Source organism: Scyliorhinus canicula, chromosome 11 (assembly GCF_902713615.1).
Source record: "Scyliorhinus canicula chromosome 11, sScyCan1.1, whole genome shotgun sequence".
NCBI lineage: Eukaryota > Metazoa > Chordata > Chondrichthyes > Carcharhiniformes > Scyliorhinidae > Scyliorhinus > Scyliorhinus canicula.
The window spans coordinates 136,761,206-136,788,929 of NC_052156.1; the positions used below are offsets into that span (position 1 = coordinate 136,761,206).

Here is a 27,724-nt window from a genome sequence, read left to right on the forward strand (position 1 = left end):
TGTAGTATTGGCTGCTTTGAATGAAGAAGCGGGAGATGCTTTGTATAAATCCCACCCACTTAAATGTAGTCAACATGCAGGTTCCCAACCAAGACATCAGACATACCAATCCCTGTACTGATGGGGAAATGATGACGGGGGTCAGGCAGAGGGTGCTACTGGCAGTTTTCTGTCATAATCCGGTATACAGACGGCCTCAGAGTGATGGTCATCCTCCACAGGTTGGGGCAGATCTGAAGCTCATATCCTCCCGAGGTGACAGAGCCAATTAGAACATAGAACAGTACAGCACAGAACAGGCCCTTCGGCCCTCGATGTTGTGCCGAGCAATGATCACCCTACTCAAACCCACGTATCCACCCTATACCCGTAACCCAACCCCCCTTAACCTTACATTTTAGGACACTACGGGCAATTTAGCATGGCCAATCTACCTAACCCGCACATCTTTGGACTGTGGGAGGAAACCGGAGCACCCGGAGGAAACCCACGCACACACGGGGAGGACGTGCAGACTCCGCACAGACAGTGACCCAGCCGGGAACTGAACCTGGGGCCCTGGAGCTGTGAAGCATTTATGCTAACCACCATGCTACCGTGCTGCCCCCTGTTTCAGGTACAGCACTGCTCCCCCAAATCTGGGACAGAAAAGGACTCTAAACACTGCCATGCTCTTTCTGCATCTGCCAGGTTACTGCTCCTAGCTGGTCATCCAGCCACCTCAGTCAGAATGTAAAGATCAAGAGAATTTGCAATACGTTATGCAAACGGCGACTTGGGCCTACGTCACACATGAAATTACATCAACCTAGACCGGAAAGTGGTCTTTAGTTTTGCTCAACACTCGTGTCAAAGGTGCCAAAGAATCCATCATCGAGCCACATTTTTCAGTGAAGCCCGGCACCTAGTTTTGCTTCCAGAGGCATGAGGTTATCCTGACCCTGGTAAATTCAAAACTGAATGGGAAGTGAAGCCATTACTGTTCGGGTTGTGATACACTTTTTTACTTAAAACATATCCAATAAGACAAGGAGTTAAAAACTTAAACTCACATCAAGAGAAGCAGCTTCAAACATTGTTTTAATTGTAAACATGGCAAATTATTAAATGAGAGCGTAGTGCTAATTGACCCTGCAGAATATATTACAAATGCTGCACTGTGCATTACCAAGCCTCCTTGTATTTGCATAACTAGCATAAACTTGTCCTGTAATACTGATTTTCTATGGTACAGATATACAAATATTTATACACAAAATACAAATGCTCAGATGCATTGTTTGTTTAAAAATGACTAAACGTTAAAATTGACCAATTACTAATATTTTACTTCAAATTAGATTGATTTAATTTAAATTTGATTTTCATTAACATACCAGATGCAATTCTTACAAAGTATGCAATAGTTAAGCATCCAGATAATAATTATTGAAGTTAATTCTCAACAGGAAGTCCTCAAGATGTGGCTGATATCCCCGATTGACAAGTTTCGTCACCACTGGGAAGGGAGGGGAGGAGAGAGAAAAAAAAAAGATTTTTTCAATTTTTAACTCAAGGAAGAAAATCTTTCAGCATAATTAGTTTCAAAATTGTACTTTCTAAAGTAAAGCAGATCTAACCAATAAATAAAAGGTCTTTACATTTAAAAACAATGAAATAAATGTGTGGAAATTTAAGGTCTGGTGACCTTAGGGTAAGAGTCACAGTTGCAACTTCAACACTGGCTGGCAGGCGTACAACACGGCCTTGACCAAGACTTTGGAAGTTCAAATTCAAATGTGAAGTATACAGTAAATGGCAGAACCCTTCGGAGCATTGACATACAGGGGAATCTGGGCATTCAGGTCCATAGTTCCATGAAAGTGGCAATGCATGTGGATAAGGTGGTCAAGAAGGCATTTGCGGGGGCATTGGGGACAAGAGTTGGCAGGTCATGTTACAGTCATATAAAACTTTAGTTAGGCCACATTTGGAATACAGTTCTGGTCGCCACACTACAAGGAGGATGTGGGTGCTTTGGAGAGAGTGCAAAGAATGTTTACCAGGATATTGCCTGGTCTGGAGGGTGTTAGCTATGAGGAGAGGTTGAATAAACTCAAGATTGTTTTTGTTCGAAAGACAGGCTGAGGGGAAACCTGATTGAGGTCTACAAAATTATGAGGGGTATAGACAGGGTGAATAGTCAGATGCTTTTTCCCAGGGTGGAAGACTCAATTACAAAGGGGCACAGGTTCAAGGTGGTGTGTGTGTGTGTGTGTGTGTGTGTGTGTGTGTGGTGGGGGGGGGGGGGGGGGGGGGGGTGGAGGAGAGAGAGAGAGAGGAGAGAGAGAGAGAGAGAGAGAGAGAGGAGAGAGAGAGAGAGAGAGAGTTTAGGGGAGATGTGCAGGGAAAGTTTTTCACGCAGAGGGTGGTGGGTGCCTGGATTGCATTGCCAGCAGAGGTGGTGGAGGCAGGCACGATAGCAATGTTTAAGATTTATCTTGATAGACACATGAACGGGTGGGGAATGGAGGGATACAGATCATTTGGGCACTAAGTCGTAGGTCTAAATAAGGAATCTGGATAGGCGTAGGCTTGATGGGCCGAAGAGCCTGTTCCTGTGCTGCAACGTTTTTTGTATTCCAAAAACAATACATCAAACACTAGATCTTCCAGCACATCACGTGCAGTAACAGACTTCAGATAGTACACTAAAATTAGTTTATAGGAAGCAAATCATTTATTGTACTATCACTTTATGCAAAATAGTAAAGAAATAGCTTTGAAAATATTTCAACTCTTGTGTATTATCACAAAATGGTTATTTACCGTGTATGGAAGATTAGAATAAAAACTATATTTTTGCATCTTCCAATTTGTACATTTCATAATGTAGAATCTTCTCTATACAGGTATAAGATTGACATTTGCATGTCACTGCTCTATTATATCGACTATAAGGAACCGCTAATTGTCATGACAATGGTTCTTGCTCTAAATATCTTGACACAATGTTGATCATTTTTATTTTTAAATTTCTTGCTTTATGGTTATGTATCTATACCGACAAGAGAAAGACACAACGTTGGAGGTAACATTACTGGTATTGGGTTTAACTTGCGATTTTATCTACCTTTGAACACTGATGCAAAACATCGAATTGTGTAGATTTAATTTACCTGTGACTATCAATTATTTTGACAGGCATAGCTTCAGTTAAGGTTCAGTTAAATATTTTTCATCATTAAATATACCTTGTTTCTGACTTGGAACAGAACTGAAATTGGCAATAGTTGAACATTCATACTCTACCTTTGAAAAGGAAGTGTGAATAATGTTTAAAAGTCTTGTAGGACTGCTGCATCACGGCAAAGCTGGGATGTATCGTTACTTGTTTGTCGGCATCGTACTGCCAGGCCTGTGAGATCAGCTGAGTGCGGAATTTCAGAATCAGACTGAAAATATTGTGTATGATATTCATCACTGGAGCAGCTTTCTCAGTCAATAATCCCCTGTAACATAAAAATAAAAAAGATGTTGCTTTATAAAGCAATGTGTACCCTTCCCGAAGATACAACATTATCTTCATTGTTGACCTTTCACACACATGGCTTCCTATTCAGATATGAAGATAACAATTATGTAAAAAGCCACTGGGCTTTTAAAATCCCAAATTACAAGAATTTGCTTGAAATATGCTTTGTGATAGAATAGTGTAAGAATTGGAAAAAGCCACTTTTAGCCCTTTTCCTTTTCAATACTAACTGCAGGTATTCATTACACGAACATTTCATATTTTCTACTTCTATTCGATCTTTAAATCAGAAGTGTTCTTTCTTTTCCCCTCTGCCCGAAGAAAGCAAAAATATAACCAAGCATTTCAACGTGTATTGGATTTCTTTTTTGTTTATTATATGAATTTTAGACTCGCGTCACAATCCCATCAGTTCAGCTTCCCCCCACCCCCACCCTTTCTTAGAGTTCATCAATGCAATCTGCAGTCAAATAATTACCATTACACCGGACATGCTATGGAATTATTTAGAAATGCTGCAAACAAAAGAACGAGCAGCTCTTGCCTGAAAATGCCTTTGTTGAGATATTCTGCGTGTGTCCGATGGAGTTCATCCAGGTTTCCAACTGATGACAACTTGTGCCCAAATTCACACCAGGTCACATGCAAGATCTGATTAGCAATATAACCTTGGATGACTTTGACAAAATGCTGCATTTCGTGCCGATAGAGCTGAAGCTGATGAAATTGAACTGAATTTGAAGAGCGGTTAACTAAAGCTAAAATAAAAAACAAAAAGGTAAAAGAGAAATTCAATTTTCAAAATTTGAGAACATCAAGAGGAAAGATGGGCTTGGGCATGCATTTGTGGATCATAATATTTCACAAGATCTGGTCAGAAGCATGAGGGAATAAATATGATCTATACTGGGGTGTATAGCTATATTATTATTATACCATAATTAATGATTAGACGGCCCTAACTAATCCTGACTGTCATATTTTCAGTAAATATCACTGAATGACCAGTCATAGTTCCCAGTTTTTGGATGTAATTACATTAGTTGGTACATAATACTAGATATACAGTGCATATCCCCAAATGTATATCCCGCATCAGAAGAGGATGTCATAATTATCTTCAGGTGCAATAGGCAGAAACATTTTTTAAAATTGTGATCAAAATTCTTAATGTAAAGTGAAGCATTTTACCAATTACAGAGGGTGTTACGGAATGATCTGGGGTGAATACTCATTGGTTCATCTCTGGGGGGGAAGATGGTGCTGTAGTTGTAATGTCACTGGATTGATAATCCAAGAAGCCCAGGCTAATACGCTGGGGACACAGGTTCAAATCCCACCACGGCAGCTGGTGGAATCGAAATCCAATAAAAAAAAAATTGGAATCATATTCTAGCCTCAGTAATGGTTACCAAGACAAATCTGGTTCACAGATTTCCTTCCCTAAAGGAAATTAGTCACCTTTACCCAAACTGGCCTACATGTGACACCTGACCCACAGCAATGTGGCTGACTCTTAACTGACTTCTGAAATGGCCCAGTAACAAGTTCAAGGGAAATCAGGGATGGGCAACGAATGCAGGCCTTACTCGTGATGCCCACATCCTATAAAAGAACAGAAAAAGTTTTCTTCCTATGATTCTTTAACTAGTAATACTTTCCCAATAGGAATTCATCCAGTTCTACTTCAATATAATAATTCAGCGAGTCTTTAAAAAACTAAAATCTGCCAAGTCTTTCTTTCTATTTGGTCAGTTGTATCTTCTCCACACCTGTAAAAATCTACATTTAGTCTCCTTTCATCCTCTTCTCTAGTCTCAGTATAGACAATCTCTCTCCTTAATCCTCCAATTACAGAAAACAAGCTTATAACCCTCCTCCTGACCTCCGTCAGTAATTATACATCTTTCTTGTAATGTTTTGTTCATACAGAATTCCAGATGTGTTCATGCTACCACCTCCAAATCAGCTCATTTGAGTCCACAACCAACATTTAATGCATTTTCTTTACCGCCTGCAAACATGGAAGTGACTATGATAATAATTTACCCATCATACCCCCAAGTCTATTTTCCTAATCCACTGCCTTACACAGTTACTTAACATGAAATCCATGCTCTTGCTTCAACCTAATCTAATCTTTAATTGCAGCCAAATAAAAATCACCAGTAAATCTTTCGTAAAAACTTTCTACCTTGTAAAATAATTCAGCGAGGCCCACATACGTTCAACAGCCAAGAACTAATATTTTTCTCACCTGTACGCTTTAAATGGAACCAAACATCTTTTAGCGTCCAGAACATATGCTTCAGCTGCAGCAGGAAAGAAAATATCTTGTTGTACTTGTTCATGCAGCTTTCTGTGATCACAATGTTGAGAGGCCAATTCACCTACATAAGCATGCCAGGGAAAAGAAATGTAATGTTCATCAGTGAGACTGGACAAGGCTGCAGTTACGACACGCCACTCTGGTACAAGTTTTAAAAATTAAGTGCATTTCCACAAAAGTGCCCCCAATTCTAAAATAAATATTTGGTGGTAGCTCTCAAAAAAAGGGTCTTTGAGCTACTTTAGGGAATCTACAATTAACACATACCCTCCCATAATGAAGCACTATAGAACATAGAACAGTACAGCACAGAACAGGCGCTTCGGCCCTCAATGTTGTGCCGAGCCATGATCACCCTACTCAAACCCACGTATCCACCCTATACCCGTAACCCAACAACCCCCCCCTTAACCTTACTTTTATTAGGACACTACGGGCAATTTAGCATGGCCAATCCACCTAACCCGCACATCTTTGGACTGTGGGAGGACACCGGAGCATCCGGAGGAAACCCACGCACACAGGGGGAGGACTTGCAGACTCCACACAGACAGTGACCCAGCCGGGAATTGAACCTGGGACCCTGGAGCTGTGAAGCATTTATACTAACCACCATGCTACCCTGCTGTGAATTTCTATTTTGACAATTCAGTTCATATATTACTGGAGAGAAATGTCACTTCACAAACACTTTTGAATACCATCAAAATTTAAATAAGTGCTGTAATTTAAAGGATACAATAGCCACAATAGTGACTTTGACTTATCATACTTGTGTAAAATGGTTCACATTAATGATCCTTGAACACGTAATACTTTACAGCTCATTTTTGCTTCAGTAGAAACTTGTCTGATAGGATTTGTCAATTTGTTCAATATATTCATAAGAAATTTTAGAAACAACGAAAAAGGCACGTGCCTAAAAGATTCGTTTGATCGCAATCCCATTTTCCTACCTTAACATCATGTTGTTTTTAACTCCTAGCTGACCACTTAACTCAATAGCTTCAACTGATTTAATTAAGAAATGTATGGGCAGCACGATGGCGCAGTGGTTAACACTGCTGCCTCACTTTGCTGAGGGCCCAGGTTTAATCCCGGGTCACTGTTCGTGTGGAGTTTGCACAATCTCCCAGTGTTTGCGTGGGTCTCACCCCCACAGCCCAAAAAGATGTGCAGGTAGGTGAACTGGCCACGCTAAATTGCCCCGATTGGAAAAAAAGAATTAGATACTCGAAATAGTAATGACTGTTAAATTTCCCCACTTACAGCAATCCCTCACTTAAGGTTATGGTTCCATTCCTGAAAATCGTGACCTTTAAGGGAAACGACATTTAGTGAACCATAGGTTTCCAGAGAACACTGCTAAAGCTAGAGCTAGGTCCCTTCAGGCATTTCTTGCCCAGTAAAAGCACCGTACAAGCTGAAATACTGCACATGTGCAGCAATGTGCATTCCTGGCCGAAATAATTCATTAAAAAAAAATCACTAAATATAAAAGAAATATAACGTACAATGCAATTAAATGGTTTTTAAAATTATAATAGCCGCGTCAGTACAGTGCTTTTAGCTCAGGGGTGGGCAAACTACGGCCCACGGGCCGCATGCGGCCCGCCAAAGGTCTTTATGCGGCCCACCAAGTCATTAAAAAAAAAAATTTTTTTAATTAAAATTTTTTTATTTTTTTTAAGGTTAATTGGGGGGGCTGTTGGGTTACTTACTGGAATAGGGTGGATACGTTGACTTGAGTAGGGTGATCATTGCTCGGCACAACATCGAGGGCCGAAGGGCCTGTTCTGTGCTGTACTGTTCTATGTTCTATATGAGGCGCCCAGAATCATAACCGGGTGAAGTAATTATTTTACTTAATATACTATGCGGCCCTTTAAAATTGTGAATTTCTGAATGTGGCCCTTGCACAGAAAAGTTTGCCCACCCCTGTTTTAGATTGATCAGGCTCTATCTAGTGGTAGAAGTTGGCAAATGCAGTTAACAGCTGTAAGTCACAGAATTATCTGCACCAACCAACATCTGCCACTAGATGGAGGACAGGACTTCAGTGTGAGTTCAGAAGCAAAGCCAGGAGTACAGCCAGAAGTTGGGAGCTGCTGAAGAACCAAAGGATTAAGGTCAGACAGATACCAGGAGTCAATCAGGGCAGGGGACTGAGGGCAAGGGTGGAAGCACAAGCGGGAAAAGTCAGGCAGGGCACAGAAGACGCAGACAGGCACAGAAGAGGAAGTCTGTGGTAAACGATGTTAAGCTAAAACTGGCAATGTTAAATTGATAGCTTGTCACTACTTTATTGATAGCGTTAATGTGAAACAACATTGTGAGTCCATGTTGTGTGGTGGCTTACTGTATTCCTAACTGTCAAAATGATTGGGGGCTCCTAATGTTTGAAACATTTGTCAGCGTGATCAACATGTCTGAATCAACATGTCTGTATCAACTTCACCTTATTTGTAACTTTGGAAACATAGGTCATCATTTTAATGCAAACCAACAAATTCCTCCATTTTCCTCACAATAAATTTGGGTTCCGAAACCCTGGTTTAATCTTGGTGTCTTACACTGTACTTGCCCAAAGACAATAACATTGCACGTATAGTATGGTGATCAGGAGGGCAGAGCATGACAGAAAAGTAAAATGAGTCCCTATGTAGTAAAGAAAAGTTCCTTCCTTTAACTGGCAATTCTAACCTAGTACTGAGGCGAATAAATTCATTACATTTTTCTTTTTCTGCTACATCAATGCACCAGAATGGTACACTCAGGTAATACAGCTTGGGTATCCAAAAACTGGCCACATCTTTAAAAAATGGATTTTTCTTCAAAGCTCATCGGCGGTTAGCTTAGAAGTTTGCGACCTAAGCTGACATGACCAAAGCTAACCTGAACCTCACCGACAGTACCCAACCTTTAGTGTGGAATGTCTTGCTTGTTTGTACTGGTTTGCCTTGTAATTTTGTCTGCACGGTTTACCTGGTGAACCCTGACCTACAAGCAGAATTGCACCACATGCGGGAACTTATTACAGGTATCCTGTAATTATTATTCAATGGTACATCTTACTTTTACAGCCATATTGTTTACTTTAGACTATAACTACCTGGGCATTGTATGAAAGCACGCCTATAAAGTGATATCTGAAAAGCAAAACGATCTGAAAACAGAAATGCAATTGGCCGCAAGGGTTCGGATAGAGGATACTCGACCTGTATTTTCATTGTAACCTTCTCTTTCCTGGCCTGTATGCTGTGTGCCTATTTTATTCAGCAAACACTTTTCACTAGAATGTTTACATTCAACTGCACCCAACATCTACTGGCTATTTCTCAAAATGTCCTAATCCTTTTGAAAGTGTCGTATTGTTTGCCATGACTTGCTCGCTCTCCAATTTCAGTATAACTTATAAATCTAAGTACACCGTAACCTCTTATGTCTGGAAATCTATTCTTCAGAAACAAGTTTCATTATAGCTTTGCAATGTCTTATCACTATTGTAAGCTTCAGGTAACATTTATATCAAAGCAAAGCACTGCAGTTGCTTGAGATCTGAAATAAAACAGAGAATGCTGGAAATACTGAGCAGGCCTGTAAGCATCTGTGGAGAGAGAAACAGAGTTAACGTATTGAGTCCAATATGATTCTTCATTAGAGCTGGAGAGAGATAGAAACATTATGAGTTTTATCCAAAATCCAGAAATGACTTGGTCCCAAACATTTTGGACAAGAGGTTACAGTGCGTTGGCTGATATGCTTTGAACTTCATCTTGCACTGTTTCTATTGATAACTTAGCCTGCAATTGCCAATCTTAGCATGTTTGTAATTGTTTATTAACACATTGAAATCGTCTAAAAATGAAAACGTACTGGAACAAAGTATTAGAAATGTGAAATATTTAAATCTCCAAGAAAGAGGTTCTGACCTTGTATCTTAGTTCCAAGCAGTTTAAGGCATCAGGTGCATTGGGTTTGAACATTTCTGGCAGATATTTAAGGGCAAAGGTCAGATTAGAAGCGAGCTTCGAGTCTCCATGAAGACTATATTGCAATGCTTTGTTCAGGATCGAATTCAGAACTAAAGGATTCAGAAGTTCTCCAGGTGTCTGTCCAGACCCAAGCTATTGAAAGAAAATAAACCTTTTCAGTTAATTTCACAACAGGATTTTAAAACTCATGGGCTCAAGTTGCAGGCATTTATTAAATGCAAACTCAAGCACATGATTCAGCGTTACAGTGATCAATCTCAGTTTGGTTTTAAAAACCGTTCGGGAAGTTTTTTTTAAACAATAGGTGTTTATTGGAGTATGACTGAAAACAAAAATAATACTGCAAAGTACCCTTCATTTAAATGAAGCATGTAATACTATGGCACAGTGGGTTAGGCACTGGTCTTCCAGTTCAACTGCTCTGTCTGCTGGCTATAAGAATACTATGTGGAATATTATGTGCAATTTCAATCCAGCTGCCTGAGGGTTGGCTGCTCCTTTGGTATGAAAGTGTCAATCTTAGCCAGAGAAGCAACTGGATTGATAATGTAGGAAATGGAAATATACCACAATGGTGCATTCTAGATACTCTGAGGTTTGGCCCTAGCCCCTAGTCGCCACATTCCGGCGCCTGTCCGGGGAGGCTGGTACGGGAATCGAATCGTGCTGCTGGCCTGCTTGAAAAGCCAGCGATTTAGCTGAGTGAGCTAAACCAGCCCCTATAACATACTATAATAAGGAGCAAACCTGGCTTGTTTTCCTCAAAGTTGTGTCACTCATTAAGAGTACAATAAACACATATTAAAAAAGGATGTTTAAACATTAATTAGGAATGAGTTTATATTGGTGGTTAATCAGAAATCATATTAAAAGTTGCGATTGGACCCAGCAAATCAAATTTACCTTTTCAAAGAGCAAATCACTGAGCGATTGGGCAAACTCTCCATCTTCCATCAACAGGAAATGTCTTAGTGCTTCAAAGTTCTGTTCAACGCTCAATTCCACAAACAAATAATCTATTATGGCTTTATTTACCAGAGAAGCACTAGAAAATGTGTTAAGGAGAAAAAGAAAGGTTATTTAAAAAAAGGCAATATCACAAGTAAAACACAGAAAAAGATGATGGGTGGCATTTACAACCTCCCCCCACCCCATGACGACAGAGGCAGTTTGCCATTGGCGAGATCTTTTGGGGTTTCACCATCGGCAGGACTGGAAGATCCCACTGGCAGGAATGGCCAGAAAAGTCTGGCCTATGATAGAATTTTCTCAGCTTGAAAATTAGTTTTAGTGGCCGTTTTATTTAATCAATATGTAGTCTATTAATTTTATAAATTATCTATCCAACACAGTCACTGGCCTCCCACCATAAACTTTGAGTCATCCAAAACTCACCTGCCAACGTCCTAAGTCACTCCGTCCCATTCACCCACCACTCTGCCGGCTGACTGATATTGAGACATTGCTGAACTTGGAGCAAAAGTTAAAATGCTCATGTTTATAAATCCCTCCCACGACCTCGCCCTTCATTAGCTATGTAATCTCTAACAACCCCCAACCTTCCAGCGTTTTTCCAATTCTTTCTGGCCCTTTGAGCATCTACAATTGTAATCATGTAACCACTGGCAGCTGCGCTGTCGGCTGCCAAGACCCTAAAAGCTCTGAAATTCCCTGCCTCCCCTGAACCTCCCCACCTGCCTTTCCCCATTCACGGGGCTCCTTTAAACATGCCTCTTTGACCATCAGCTCTAACAACTCTCTATGTGGTTTGTTAATGCTCCTGTGAAGTGCCTTGGGCAGTTCTGCCACGTTAAGGACACTCTACACATACAAGTCATTTGACATCCCTATGACTTTCAACTTGTGTCCATTACAAAAGCTATAAATTTACATGCTGAAATAATAGAATTTAAAATTTGTAATATCTTTAAATTTTCTTTGGTCATTTTCTTATTGAATTATCTTTCCCAGCCTTTTAGCAGTTTTTAATCAGTCTGTGAAAAGCGATGATGGGTCGATGCCCTTAACTAACTTAAAGAAAACACAATTAAGACAATCTTAGTTCTTTCCATTAATAAAACTTACTGAGCTATAAGAGGTGCTGTAATGGAATGCTTCATCAGTACTGGAAGTGAGATAAGACTGCTTGCTTGTACCGCTGTTGCATCTGTTGCTCTGCGAACCGAAGGATCCAAGGGCAATAAATAGGGCTCAGTTATTACATTTTGAAGCAGGTGCGTGATGGGCGGTTCAGCTGGGACAACAAATAACGTATGTAAAGTTAAAATCGAGACCAAACAATTGAAAAAGACAAATTCAGTAATCATGTGTTGCCGATGTGAAACTTTACTCAAAGGGAGCACGAGTTGGGGAATCAATTGCACAATCCTGTAGCTCCTTTTCCATCCCACCATCCCTTTTTCAGCACTGTACAATTCCCCATTGGCAGCAGGATTCAGTGAGCTTACCCAGACATTTCTGCAAGTCACCCAATCCTCAAAGAAAGGAGGGTCAGAAACACAACTGCAAATCAATATTCCTCATATAGGACAAAAGGGTTTTAAATGAGCGACATACGTGCTATATATCAATTCACAGTGGACCCACGGCAAAGTGATCTCTTGAAGCACATTTCTTTTGAAAAATCAACAAATTGTTGATGCTGATCTATTTTCCAATTCCCTGCAAGGGTCCTCCCTCCCGCAGCTCCAGTAAATCTTCACTTACATTCAAATTGAGGTGAGGCACTTCTAATTTCCCCAAAAGTCACTAGTATGCACCATCAGTGGGGTGAATTCTCCACCTCCCGGCAGGGGGATTCTCCAGTCCCAGCCAATGGGATTTCCCATTGTGGCTACCCCTCACCGTGGGCGGGGAATTCACCCCAGGTGATCAATACACTAAAGACAACACATTTCACACTAATACAGGTTTTGAGTAGGCAGAGAATTCACTAACTGCTCTTGTTACTTAGTGGGCACTAATGGACCACTTTTATATCAGCTGGATTTATTAATCACAGGGGCCAGTTGACCAAATGCATGCATTAATCACAGCAACCAGAGGAGTCGGTAACCCCACCTGTGCACCACTTCAACAATCAAGAACTGTTTCAAAGGTTGCCCATCTCTAAAACAACAATAAAAGAAAAAAATCTTCAGAGCCATTGACCACTAAAAAGTACAGCCCTATTTTTAAAAAATTCATAATGAATACTTCCTGTATTGGCCAAGTGCCAAATAGTACAGGTCAAATGAATTCTTCAGATAGTGCACACTCACACATCAATTCGTAGTTATCCTGGTAATGTTCCACACAGTACTGGTCTGCCAAGATTTTGAGATAGGCTTGTTCTTTCTCCCATGGAGAATTTTCTACAGCTGCTTCTTGGATAGGTTCCATTGCAAATCTCAAAAGATCAGTTGCTGGAGCCATTCGGATTTGAACAGTAGAATCTGCGTCATGCTCATTTCTTTCTTGAAAACGAACCCTTTGTTGTTCTAAATTATCTTTATTCTAAAGATAAAACATTGATTCACATCCAAATGTTTTGTAAATTACATGCCAATCTCCAAAGGTATGAAGAAATAATTAACTAAGAAAATTAAACCTCATTCAGAAAACTAAGTGCAGAGAGTCCTGCCTTTAGAACTAGGTTTGGAGAGAGTCTGATCGATTGGTTGGCAATGGGTAGGTTGGCCAGGGACAGTGTTCTGTCTGACAAGTCAGGGATTGGCTCCTGCGTGATGCTCGAGACAGAGTTAGAGAAAGAAAGAGACAGAGAGCTAAGAAGGAGGACAGCTTGGGAAAGGGGTAGTTCATAGTCAGTTTCTGTTATCTAATTATAATACTGTACATAACAAAATACTATTTTTGTTAAAGTTACAAACCTGGTGACTGCAGTTTATTGGGCTCAACCATGGACCTCGGGTATTTTAAATAAAATCTAATTTTACCTGTGTTGTGACTCCGGCTGAAATGGGGCTAGAATTGACCTCACACCAGCTTATGCTGTGACATAAGTAAAATAAATATTTGCAGACCTTTGGATTAAGGGATCTTGTAGATGTGCTGATAATGTTTTGTAACAGAAAATCAAGTTTAGTGACATACCCACCATAAACATACAAAACAAAAAGAGGATTGTGCAGCAGTAATCGGCAGAATTCTCCATCCAGGGATAGGTCCCGTGGCGGTGATGGGGAGCATTTCCAGCTGCAAGGGCTGATGGGAAACCATGCAATATCTCCCATCACCAACATAATTAATGATGCATCTGTGGGGTCTGGCACCACTTTCCTTGGCGGGGCGAGCTTGGTGGCGCCCCGTGTCATATGTGGGTGCCATATTTAAAAGGTGCCCAGCGTCAATGACCACCATTGAAAGAAGGTGGACCATTTCAAGAAAGATGGACCTCTTGTGAAGACACAAACTGGAAGAGCCACCTGATAGATATTCCCCCCACCCACTGGTGTGGCGTTGCAAGGCTCATGGTCACTGGCAGCCTCCATTCTGAACTGTGGGGGCCACAGGCCTTCTGCAGGTAAGCCCTGACTTTTGTATGCCATCTTGGTCCAGATGGGTTCTGGACCGGTGTATTTTCCTGCTGGCGTTGTGGAGAATTTATCGTGGGTGGAAGATTCCAGCTGGGCCTTCATCTGCATCCCATTAGTGGTTTCACACCAGCCTCCAGCGGGATTCCCAATCCGGCATGGTAGACAGCTTTGGAAAATCCTGCTGTGATTTCACGCTGGTTAGAAAGCAATTTGTGGGCTTCCTATCGAATTCTGCCCCCTCCCCCCGCCCTTTATCCCAGCTAGTGGGAGCATGGGAGAATTCCACCCTTTGTGTCTAAATTAGCAATCTCTAGGAAGCCTTGACTGATTATCAGGAGAGTGCAAGTTCAAATTCTACCGTGTCAGTTTGATCACTTTACAAAATACAAAATAAATCAGGAAAGAAACCTGGAATCAGTAAAAAGTGCGGTGAAGTTGCAAGAGCCCAACGGTTCACTCATGTCTTTCAGGAGAGCAAACCGCCAACCTTATCCTTTCCACCCAAAGTGACTCTCGTCTTTTGTCTTTACCTTCTTAAGTGGCCTAGCAAGTCACTCAGTTATATGGAACCACCACTATAAAGATTAATGACCGCACAGTGGAAGAACTTTCACCTTCTCACGACTGAAAACGTCAGCCTGGTCAGCACTGCCCACTGCCTACATCCCGAGGAAAAATTTAATAGGAAAATGTGAAATTATTAAAGTACTCAAAAGTGTAACCATAATTTTTTCTTTAACTATTACTGTGGTGTTTTACTAGTAATTTTAAAAATTGTGCCCCAGATGTGGTTGATGCTGGCAAGACCACATTTATTGCCTGTCTCTAGTTGCTCTCATAAAATGCTAGTAGATATTTTGAACTGGTGCAGTCCTCATGATTATAAATGCTTTCACAATATTAGGTAGGAAATTCATGTCATTGATCAAACAACGGTGAATGAATTAAATACCCAACTATGAAAGAATGGCATGTGATTTGGGGCGGGGGGGATGCATTGCATTCTGAATTCACTACAATATTTGTGCAAACGTTTTAGGAATTTTTGTACTTAAACACGGTTAAAAATTGATTTAAAAAAGGGAAACCTACCCCCTAAGAGGTTTTAAAGCAGTCAGGGGTGGAGACAAACCTGCTCTTAGGTGGCTGCTGTTAAATTATTTCAAGGAGGCTGGGTGGCTACATTTCAATGTCACTTTTATTTCTTAAACACCTGTAGCCCTGATTTCCTGGGTCTTAGGAAAGCCGAGAGGTGAAAGGAGGTCTGACGGTCTAGGTCCATTATTGTACTGCTTTTGTGGCGGGAGAAACAAGAGTGTTTCCCTGGCCCATCGTTCGTCACTGTGATCCACCATCATCCCATCCCGACATCCAAACCTCGAAGGTATTAATCCCTTCCCGTTTCTGTGATCCAAACCACAAACATTCCGATCACTCCTGTCTGTTATGCCATCTAACAGCAAGCCAGCCTATTAATCTGGCTAACCACTGGGTGGGAAACCTGATGAAAAGAAATTGGAAACAATCCCTGCAAACCTCCCCGTGGGCTTTCCACAACCCCTCCCTGCCTAATCTCACAACCTTCCTCCTGTCTTGGAATTATTATTGAGCCAGGATTTTTATTCTTTGAGAAACACAATAAATTTCAACATATTGTTTGAATCCTTCATCAAAAATAAAATACCTCATCACAGGTAGGTTGAAGAGGATGGGATGATATATTTTCTGAACTTTTACTACTCACGTCATTTTCACAGGTACCTACAAATGATAATAGACAAATATTTTTCAGTAACTGGAGCAAAATTTGAAATCTAAATTACTTGGTTGTTAGGTACAAAATAACTTGCACTTCACATACTAATCAATGCAAGTTTTTATAATAGCTGAAACTAGTTGCAAAATGAATTATCTTAATATGCATATGTCCATTTGTACATTCCAGTTAACAGTGGAGAAGAAAACTTCAGTTCTTATAAAAGAGGGTTGTGTTGCGGAAGGAGTAAAACGCAACAAAAGCCTTTCATTTCTTACCTTGTGATTCATCTTTTTCTTTGCTTTGATTTCCATTTACCTCAAGTTCAGGACTTTGCAGAACTGTATCCAGTTCAGATTTTTCAGTGGTATTGATGTTTTCTTTCGGAATGATAGTGTGTACAATGTTTGCATTTTGTTCTTCATCAGATTTATCGAGTACCACTCTTTCTACTCGTGATTCTTTGTTATATAATATGTCTTGAATGGTAGAACAAGATGAAGGACCATAACAGGGCTTCTGTCTTGGAATTAAATTTGCTTCCACATATGGCGACCATTTTCCTATTCTGATATTTGATTGAGAAGGATGCCTGAAAAAAGACTGACCCAGTACAGATTTTACAGCTATTACAGATTGTCCAGTTTTAACCAGAGGCTGTGATGATTCACTGCGAATACGCCATTGCCATCCACATGGTTCTTTCTCGGACACCTCTTTGCCAAGTTGAACATTGGCTTGTGACACATGGCCATGAATGTTCCATCGAGCTCTATACGGTTCTACATTGGAAACATACTCCCCAATATGTATGTTGGCTTGTGATGGGTGCCCATGAACATTTGCTTGCGGCCAAGACTGCTGTATATCTGAAACATACTCACCAACATGTATGTTGGCTTGTGATGGGTGCCCATGAACATTTGCTTGCGGCCAAGACTGCTGTATATCTGAAACATACTCACCAACATGTATGTTGGCTTGTGATGGGTGCCCATGAACATTTGCTTGTGGCCAAGACTGCTGTATATCTGAAACATGCTCACCAACATGTATGTTGGCTTGTGAAGGATGCCCATGAACATTTGCTTGTGGCCAAGACGGCCCTATATCCAAAACATGCTCACCAACTTGTAAGTTGGCTTGTGATGGATGCCCATGAACATTTGCTTGTGGCCAAGACTGCCCTATCTCTGAAACATGCTCACCAACTTGTATGTTGGCTTGTGATGGATGCCCATGAACATTTGCTTGTGGCCAAGACGGCCCTATATCCAAAACATGCTCACCAACTTGTATGTTGGCTTGTGATGGATGCCCATGAACATTTACTTGTGGCCAAGATTGCTCTACATTTGAAACATGTTCACCAACTTGTATGTTGGCTTGTGATGGATGCCCATGAACATTTACTTGTGGCCAAGATTGCTCTACATCTGAAACATGTTCACCAACTTGTATGCTAGCTTGTGAAACATGCCCATGAATATTCCATCGTGGCCTGGTAGGTTCAACACTGGATATGTATTCACTTGCATTTAAGCTTGAATCAGGCATGGAACCATGAATATTTGTACTTGGGCCTGAAGACTTGATATCTGATGTATACCCTGCAGCTTTAATGTGAGAATCAGAATCATGTCCGTGAATATTCCACTGGGACAACCCGGAATCCACTTGTGAAAGGTTTTTTCCCCATGATATTTTATCATGAGAACCCCCAGATGCCGTTAAATTACATTCATCTTTGTCAACAGCAATGCTTTTTTTCTCATCTGATAGTTCTGAACCTATTTCCTTCAGTGCCACGTCAAGTACAGTGGTTTGTTTAACAGTTTCAAGGGCAGCTCCAGGTTGCTGTTGCTTCATCGGAAGAAAATCCTCAAAACTTATATCAAGCAAGCATACTTCTTTTTGACTAGGATTACTAATGTGGGGCAGATGTTCTGAATCAATATTAAGGGAAGCTTCAAGTCCAGGTTCTATTTTATAAATCTGACTCTTCGATTGTTGGGGCCCTTCTTGAAATGAAAATAAATCAGTCTGTGCAACTGCGGTTGAGGCTGCTTCATTCACTGGTACAAGGAAGTTTTCCTTCTTACTGAGCATTTTGTTTTCATCTGATGCTACCTGAAACAAAAAGTAATACAATGGTATTTAAGTGAAAGACAAAATAATTATTCAATATGGTTTCAAACTTTTTCCTCACTAATTTTAACAAGACATGAATAAAAGTGATGAATGGCAATTTTTCATATTAGGTGTTGTTTTTGGTTAAATATAAGTGACAAATTTTGTCCCCTTAGCTCATTGGATTTGAACAATTATCAACATTTCTAGGTTGGAAAGAAAAGGCAAACATTTAGAGATGGAATGCAGCTGTAGTACTGCACCTCAAAGCTCAGCTCCCGAGAATCAAAATCTTTATTCAATGGCTCATGACGTGGTAGATCCAATCCGGGAAAAACATCCAATTTCCCTCTTTGTTCTTCCAATGGTAACTTCTCTAGCAATGCCTGAGACATTAAAAAAGTTAATGAAAGGACAAGTAAATAATAGACAATTTTTAAAAACACATTTGACAAGTCGTACAGTTGACGGTACAATCAAGTACTTGTCCAACTACCTGAAGTTTTCTTTTATCATTACGGAGAAAGTCCGTGCGTGCAGTTTCTAACTTATGCCGCTGAATTTTCCACAGGGCTCTCTGTTCTCGTCTTGCTGCCTCCTCTGATAAGTTGCTGTAATGTTCAATTAACTCTTGCCTGAAAATTAGCAAAGTAAATTTAAATTTGCTTTCAATGCTCTGGTGATACCTAACCAAGTCTTGATCAAGATCAGATTCAAGAATACAAGAAAATTTTGAACTTTTAATTCTGATCAAAGTTCATCAACCTGAAAGATTAACTGTTTTTTGCTCTCTCTGTACAGAAGTTGCTGAGTATTTGCAGCATTTTCTTTTTTATTTCAGTTTTCCAGCATCTGCAGTATTTTACTTTTGGAAAATGTTGGATTTGATATTTACGAACATGTAAAAAATTTCAGAAACTGCAAAATCATTGATGCTGCCAGGAGTATGTACACTTTCCACATATGTGACAACAGCATAACAGGGCAGTCAGTCTCACATTCAAAAAACAACTGCACAAATTCAGGCAAGTTTTCTGACCAGCAAACCTAGGTGTGAACGCTATCTTGGTCTTTCAGATCTCAAGATTCTGAATGATTAACATCTCAAATTAGTCACTAGTTATGACATGAACAACACAACTTCCTCCAAAAAAGTGCACAAATCATAATTCAAGATTCTGATACAAATGAGATGGAAGTTATAGACAAGCTGGGCTGGCTTCAAACAGACAAATTATCAGGATTAGATGGCATTTCTCTTAAGAATTTTCACATAGACTAAAGAAGAAATATGCAAGACAATGATTATCATTATGAGTGAGAAAAAGATATGTTAGGAAGGTACCAGTAGAAATAAGCTAGTGTAGTACAGATTTTCAAAAAGAATGGCAAAACAGACATGGGCAACTACAGCCCCATTAGTCTTCAATTTTGAGTGAAATAATGGAACCCATTATCGGGGGTAAATGAGGGTTATCTGAACAACCTAATTAACAGCAATCAACACAGAATTGGACAAGGGAGATCTGGCCTTTACCAATCGCCTCAACTTTTTTGAGGAATTGACCATCCAAGTGATGCCTGGTAGACCATATGCTATTATGTGCTTAAACTTCCAAAAGGAATCTATCCAAGTTCCATGTGAAAAATTACTAATTAAGCTCAAAGCTGCAGGAATTCAGAGAAAATAAAAACTTGGCTGAATGATCATAAACTACAGGTACTTGTTAGAGGGATAATGTCAGGTAATCTAGTTGAATATTTTCTTTTAAGTTCACTAACAAGGTGGACAGGGAAGTAACTATGCATGTTGTCTCTATGGATGTACAGAAATAATTTCTACAGTTCTGCACAAGAGATGAGCAACAAAAATAACAGTGCCTAGATTTGGAGGCAAACCAGTGACATGGATTGGGAAGTAGGAGTCAGAGAATAGGAATTAAAGGGAATGTGCTCAGTTTGACAGGCTGTTAAGAAGTATTCTTTTGCCTCAGGGATGCAATTAAGTTCAGGAAGTTACAAAGGGACCTGGGTACATTAGGTGTGGGTAAAACTACTGCAGATGATAAAATGGGAAAATGTGAGGTCTTTCCACTTTGGATCCAAGGAAAACAAATCTAAATATTTCCTTATGATGAGAGATTAGAAATGTGAAGGAGCAAAAAGATCAGTCACACAATCTACTAAAAGCTAGATTACAAAACATAATCAAAAGGGCTTTAAAAATATTGCCTTTACCCTAAGGGGAATGGAAGACAGAGTAGGAAGTGATGCTTCAGATCTATAGAGCATTGACAAACCCTATCTAGTCCAGTAGACCCTCAAGTGTTTTGGGCACTGCACTTCAGGAAAGATATATTGGCCATGGAGGGGTACAGTGCAAATTCATTAGATTTAAAGAATAAAACTGAGGACAGGTTGTATAAACTTGTTGTTTTATTCTGCCGAGCTTGGACAGCGAAGGCGTACACCAATTGAGATCTTTAAAATGATAAAAGGGTTAGCAGAGCAGAAAATCTATTTTCTTTAATGGGGGAAATCAAGAGCAACGAGCACAATCTCAAAAATTAAGAGTAAAGTCCTTCAATCATGCAATCAGAAGGCACATTTTCACACAAGAAAGTTGAAATGTGGAATCTCTTCTCAAAATCTGTGGAAGCTGAATTGATTGAAATTTGCAAGATTGATAATGACAGATTTTTATGCGGCAAGACTCATGGTATGTGGATCAACTATGCGGAAATGGAGTTGAGGCAAAGATCAGCCATGAACTAGCTAAATGGTGTAACAATCTCGAGGTATTGAATAGTCTATTACTTTGGCGATTGAAACTACTACTACTTCTAATTAATGCTATAAGATTCTGAAACTTTGAATTTGTAAAATTTTCAGAGAAAACGAAATTGGAAGGGGCAGCTCAAAAAGGTACAGAATGAGGTGGACATGGCATTTCATTGAACAAAATAGTAGTGTAAATATGAGCAAAAAAAATAGATGATATGTAAAATCCATTAACGGTGTTGAAATAGCTTAACATAAAGCTAAAATAGATCTCAATAGAATCAGCGCTGGCTCTATCCAATCATTGAAGAATTGCTCAATACCGGCACTGGAATGCTAAGCCACATGGCCAAACCCGTACAAATCAAGAGATCAAACTGCATGACTCGTCAGACCATGTGCTGCGTTCAGCTTTACATGAATTAATTAATTTCATCACTAACAGGGAATTACTTTTTTTTTAAAATTTAGAGTACCCAATTCATTTTTTCCAATTAAGGGGCAATTTAGCGTGGCCAATCCACCTACCTTGTATATTTTTGGGTTGTGGGGGCGAAACCCACGCAAACACGGGGAGAATATGCAAACTCCACACGGACAGTGACCCAGAGCCAGGATCGAACCTGGGACCTCAGCGCCATGAGGCCGCAGTGCTAACCCACTGCGCCACCGTGCTCCCCCCTAACAGGGAATTACTAACTCAAGTATCCTTTGGTGCAATCCACAGACTACACGAAAAATGTTGAGTAAACAGGACTGTGAAATTTTGTTTCAGATGGAAATAACATATTGCACAGTGATTAGCACTGCTGCCTCACAGCTTCAGGGACCCGGATTCAATTCCAGTTTTGGGTGACTGTCTGTGTGGAGTTTGCACTTTCCCCCAGTGTCTGTGTGAGTTTCCTCCGGGTACTCCGGTTTCCTCCCACAGTCCAAAGATGTGCAGGTTAGGTGGATTGGCCATGCTAAATTGCCCGTAGTGTACAAAAGGTTAGGTGGGGTTACTGGGATAGGGTGGAGGCGTGAGCTTAAGTAGGGTGCTATTTCCAAAGGCCGGTGCAGACCCAATGGGCTGAATGGTCTCCTTCTGCACTGTAAATTCTATGATACTATGAAAAATTATGTAGTGCAACAACGCTATAAATGGATGAAAACAACATAATTTCACACCAAGTCTTCTCTCTCTCTCTCATCTTCAAATAGTTATGTAGCACATACTTTCGAGATTTGTTACCTTGCCCTTCTCTCCAATTCTTCCTCTTGTGCTTTACGTTTTTCTTCACGGTCTCCAAGTCCTTTAATCTGCATTATATCTTTTTCAGTCTCTTCTTGTTTCACTGCATTTCGACGCTAAGCAAAAAAAGGTTTTGACATCGACACTACTTGGTTAAACAGTGAGGCTCATTTGAAATGGAAGTGTAACCTTAATTTTCCAATAACAGATATAAGAACAGAATGCTTAACCAAACAATAATGTGGTTGCATAAAATGCATCATTAAATGATACTAAATGCTCACTTTACAGGCAACTGTATCTTTGCTCAGCACTGAATACAAAGTTAACTAATGTCCAAAGCTCACCTGAAGCTTCCCATTGTATTTCACGTTGTAATCAGTTTTTTCACTTGGAAATTGCTCATTTCCCAACAACAATGTTTAATTATTTTAAAACAAAGTAAACCTCCCAAGATAGAGAAGATTTTGTTCTAGCCAGACATTAAACATAGTACATCACATATAAAATTAAACTAAATAAGCAAATTCTACTTCTGATTTTCTAAACGCATCTGAACCCATTACAATTGAGGATGAGCACCTCTATGTCCTTCTCGAATTGTTCTTTTAGCTCCAGGAATTGCACCCGCTTCTTTACATCGAAAGCTTTCCTTTCAGCAATCTGACTATCTACAATACAAAAATGGAAAAATGAATGTACCATTTAAACTATTCTATCAGTGAGTGAAAAGTAGTGGAGTTATGATAATACCAGACCGTTCTGCAATGTACTCAAGGATTTATAGTATATTTATGTGACAGTAAAACCACCATTGCAATTTATCAACTAACTGCATCTGTTGTTAACTATAATTAGAACGGACATGAATTTAATTCAAAATATCAGATGTTGAGCGCTCAATGACATTAAACAGCCACAAATGTTGCATTTATTAGAGATAATATACTTGGTTGTTTCTAATTTCTGAATGATAGATTTCTAAAAATATCACAATATGTACAAAAAAGTGTATTATTGCATGACAGTAAACAGCAGGTACCTCTTTCCATTAGATTCAATATTAAGCCTATATCGTTAGAGAGTACTGCAATAAATACAATTCTTATTGCACATGAACTACTTTTTCTTTCATTCATTGAAAAAAATTTCAGCATTCATACTTTTAATTGACAAATAGAAATCCATATTATTTATCCATAGTATTAAGAAAAAAAGACATGCATTTATATTGCTGTCTTCACAAACACCAGATATCTTAAATGCCTTATAGTCAATTAACGACTTTTAACTGATATGATGTAGGAATTAAAGTCACTTCCCGTTGTTTGAGAGGATTCCGTTCCCACAAAATCCTGAAAAGGGTAAAATTGTGAACAGTGAACTTGCGCATGTGCAGTGCGCGCTATGGGAAAGATGAGTTTAACTTGCCTTCTGCTAATGCTCTAACATTAATTACAGGGACGCAGTGGCACTGTCACTGCAATAGTAATCCAGAGACCCAGGGTAATGCTCTGGGGACCCAGGTTTGAATCCCACCATGGCAGATGGTGGAGTCCAAACTCAAAAACATCAAGAATTAAAGGTCTAATGATGACCATGAAACCATTTTGATAGTCAAAGAAACTCTACTGGTTACACTAATGTACTGCTGTCCTTACCTGGTCTGGCCTGCATTTGACTCCAGACCCACAGCAGTGTGGTTGATTCTTAAATGCCCTCTGAAATGGCCCTCAAATACATTCAACCGCTACACAGAAAACACAAAGGAATAAAACCGGACTAACCACCCAGCAGCAACCTAGGCACCGGAAATGGCAACTGCAAACCCAGCCCTGTTAACCTCCTTACTAACATCTGGGGGCTCGTGCCAGAGTTGGGAGAGCTGTCTCACAAACTAGTCAAGCAACAGCCTGACATATCATACGCACAGAATCATAGCTTACAGATAATGTCCCAATCACCACCATCGCCATTCCTGGGTATGCCTCTCAGTGGTAGGACAGAGTTGGCGGTACAGTGGTATAAATCAGTTGCCCTGGGAGTCCTCAACATCGACTCTGGACCCCATGAAGTCTCATGGCATCAGGTCAAACATGGGCAAAAAACATCCTGTAGGTACCGTCCCCCCCTCAGCTGATGAGCATTGAGGGTGGCACGGGTGCAGATTGTACTCTGGGTGGGGGGACTTCAATGTCCATCACCAAGACTGGCTCGGTAATACCATCACAGCCCAAGCTAGCCGGGTCCTGAAGGACATAGTTAATAGATTGGGACTGCGGCAGGTGGTAAGGGAACCAAGAGGGAAAAACACACTTGACTTCATCCTCACCAACCTCCCGGCCACAGATGCATCAGTTCAGGACAGTATCAGTAGGAGTAACCACCGTACAGTTCTTGTGGAGTCGAAGTTCCATCTTCACATTGAGTATACCCTCCATCGTGATCTGTGTCACTACTATTGTGCTAAATGGGATATGTATTATGTCATAGTTAACCTGGTGAAGCTACAACACAGGACTACTTGCGTGCCAAACATGATAAGCAGCAAGTAATAGACAAAGCTAAGCAATTCCACAACTAACGGGTCAGACCCAAGATCTGAAGGCCTGCCACATCCAGCCATGAATGGTGGTGGGCAATTAAACAATTCACTGAGGAGGAGGCTCCACAAATATTCCCATCCTCAATGATGGAGGAGCACCACGCATCTATGCAAAAGATAAGGTTAAAGCATTCGCAACAATCTTCAGCCAGAAGTGCCAGGTGAACGATCCATCTCAGCCTCCTCCGGAGGTCCCCAGCATCACAGATGCCAGTCTTCAGCCAATTCGACTCACTCCAGGGGATATCAAGAAACAGCACAAGGCACTGGATATGGCAAGGGCTGTGAATTCTGATAATATTCTGGCAATAGTACTTATTCCTTGTGCTCCAGAGCTTGCTGTGCTCTACACATGCAGCTATCGGCAAAATGGAAAATTGTCCAGGTATGGCCTGTACACAAAAAAAAAGGACAATTCCAACTGGCCAATTACTGCCCCATCAGTCTACTCTTGATCATCAGCAGAGGGATTGAAGGGGTCATCAACAGCGTTTTCAATGGCACTTTCTCAGCAATAAACTGCTCATGGGTGCTCAATTTGGGTTCCGTCAGGGTCACTCCGCTCCTGACCTCATTACAGCCTTGTTTCAAACATGGACAAGGTGCTCAATGCCAGAGGTGAGGCAAGAGTGATTGTCCTTGACATTCAGGCAGCATTTCACCAAGTATGGATCAAGGACCCCTCGCAAAACTGGATTCAATGGGAAAACTCGCTGCTGGTTGGTGATATACCTGTTACAAAGGAAGATGGTTGTAGTGGTTGGAGGTCACTGCAGGAGGTCCGCAGGGTAGTGTCCTAGGCCCAACCATTTTCAGCTGCTTCATCAATGATTTTCCTTCCATCAGAAGTGGGGATGCTCACAGATGACTGCACAATGTCCAACACCATTCGCAACTCTTCAGATACTGAAGCAGTTTGTGTCCAAATGCAGCAAGACCTGGACAATATCCAGGTAATATTCGCTCCAACAAGTGCCAGGCAATGACCATTTCCAACAAGAGAGGCGCTAACCACCCCCCTTAAAATTCAGGAGGTATAACCATCACTGAATCCCCCACTATCAACATCCTGGGAGTTATCACTGACCAGAAACAGAACTGGACAGGGATATAAATATTGTGACTACCACAGCAGGTCAAAGACTAAGGATTCCTTGGTGAATAACACACCTCCTGACCCCCAAAGCCTATCCACCATCTACAAGGCATACATCAGGAGTGTAATGGAATACTCTCCACTTGCCTGGATGCGTGCAGTTCCAACAACACTAGACAGGCTTGACACCATCCAGGACAAAGGTAGCTTGATTGCTAGCCCTTAAACAAACATTCAATCCCTCTACCACTGATGGAACAGTGGCAGCCTTGTACCATCTACAAGATGCACTGAAGGAACTCACCAAAGTTCCTTTGCAGCACCTTCCAAACCTATAACCACTACCATCTAGAGAAGGAGAAGAGCAGTAGATACTGGAAACACCACCACCTGGAGGTTCCCCTCCAAGTCACTCACTATCCTGACTTGGAAATATATTACCATTGCTTCACTGTTGCTGGGTCAAAACCCTGGCATTCCTTCCCTGACAGTACTGAGGGTGTACCTACACATCAAGGATTGCTGCAGTTCATGAAAGCAGGTCACTACCACCTTCTGAAGGGCAAGTGGTCTAGCCAGCGACATCCACATCCCGTAAACAAATCAAAAATATCTAGTAAAACGAGTCGTTGGCACACTTAAACTTTGGTTAAGTAATTTATTGTAATGTCTCCTGCACTGGTGGATGGTAAATCACAGATGACTAACTAGTGACTGGAACAGATTTGCGCAGGTAAACAAATTTGCAATAGAGGGTGTCGCGAATGGCGGGAGCTGGCTGCATGTTACATAGTTAATTAAAGTAGGATGCTAACATACTTAATGAGCATTGTTCATTCCATTTATATCAACCCGTGTAACAGCTGCAAAATCAATTTTAAAAGTAAAAAGATACTCAAGGGATTTTAATCCTGGATTCTGACTTGCAAATTAAATTTATAAGTAAATGACTTCTAATTGACCATAACTTATTTAACCGGAATCCATATATCAAAGATACCAAGCATGAAGTACTGTAGTTTTGAAGAAAATCTCAAAATCGAACTGAGAAGGCCCAGAATGACTGGTTGGAGGCAAATCATGAACTATTTTGACAGAGTGAATAGTAAACAATTATTTCCCTCTGGTTGAGAAGTCAATAATGAGGTGTCATCAGTTTGAAGCCATCGCCAAGACTCAGGTAAGATTAGGACATTTGATTATGCAAGAATTTGTGATAGTGAGGAATGAGTTGCTCCAGTACTTAATTGAGGTAGGGATCACTGCATCTTTTAAGGGTAAAGCAGATAATAATTTAAATCAAAAGAAAAAGACATAACTATAATTAGAAAGCAGGAGCTAGTTTTGGAATGCTCTATCAATAGCCTACTCAGTCACAATGGACTGAATGGCTATAAACTTTCAAATAGAGTCTACTGCCTGGGCAGTGATCTGGCAGAACAAATTACTCGCTCATTGAAGAACTGCCCAATTTTCATCCTATTGAAAGCAATCAAATAAAAATCAGGTGGCTTCTGTTACATCAGAATAATGACCAGCTAAAGGCATAAATGTCCACGCTATAAATTTTACTGGCTACCAAGATAGTGGCATCTTGTGGCTAAAAACGAAACAATATAGGCAAGATAGTCCAGGTTCAGGTCCCAAACTATGTTGCCATGATCTCAGTTGGAAGCAGCTAGGTTCAATAATCACCGCAGTGGACTGGGGGTAGGAGGTTGGTGGGGA

At 40.5% G+C, this 27,724-nt stretch overlaps 1 protein-coding gene across 3 annotated transcripts in view; it reads right to left on the reverse strand.

Moving 5' to 3' along the window:
- Positions 1 to 1,063: 1,063 nt before the first annotated feature.
- The window catches only part of tubgcp6 (tubulin, gamma complex associated protein 6), a 59,024-nt gene continuing 32,363 nt past the window's right edge, over positions 1,064 to 27,724 (reverse strand). For 2 of the 3 annotated variants that reach the window (XM_038811457.1, XM_038811459.1), the window contains 14 exons: positions 22,878 to 22,966; positions 22,296 to 22,411; positions 18,777 to 18,915; positions 18,544 to 18,666; positions 16,429 to 18,280; positions 16,079 to 16,155; positions 13,120 to 13,354; positions 11,924 to 12,092; positions 10,742 to 10,883; positions 9,776 to 9,970; positions 5,772 to 5,904; positions 4,059 to 4,272; positions 3,292 to 3,491; positions 1,064 to 1,498 (listed from right to left, as the gene is read on the reverse strand). In XM_038811457.1, coding sequence (XP_038667385.1) covers positions 1,407 to 1,498; positions 3,292 to 3,491; positions 4,059 to 4,272; positions 5,772 to 5,904; positions 9,776 to 9,970; positions 10,742 to 10,883; positions 11,924 to 12,092; positions 13,120 to 13,354; positions 16,079 to 16,155; positions 16,429 to 18,280; positions 18,544 to 18,666; positions 18,777 to 18,915; positions 22,296 to 22,411; positions 22,878 to 22,966 — 3,776 coding nt within the window. In that variant the 3' untranslated portion in view covers positions 1,064 to 1,406. The remainder of the gene's footprint in view (positions 1,499 to 3,291; positions 3,492 to 4,058; positions 4,273 to 5,771; positions 5,905 to 9,775; positions 9,971 to 10,741; positions 10,884 to 11,923; positions 12,093 to 13,119; positions 13,355 to 16,078; positions 16,156 to 16,428; positions 18,281 to 18,543; positions 18,667 to 18,776; positions 18,916 to 22,295; positions 22,412 to 22,877; positions 22,967 to 27,724) is intronic. The other variant, XM_038811460.1, reaches the window with a different exon arrangement.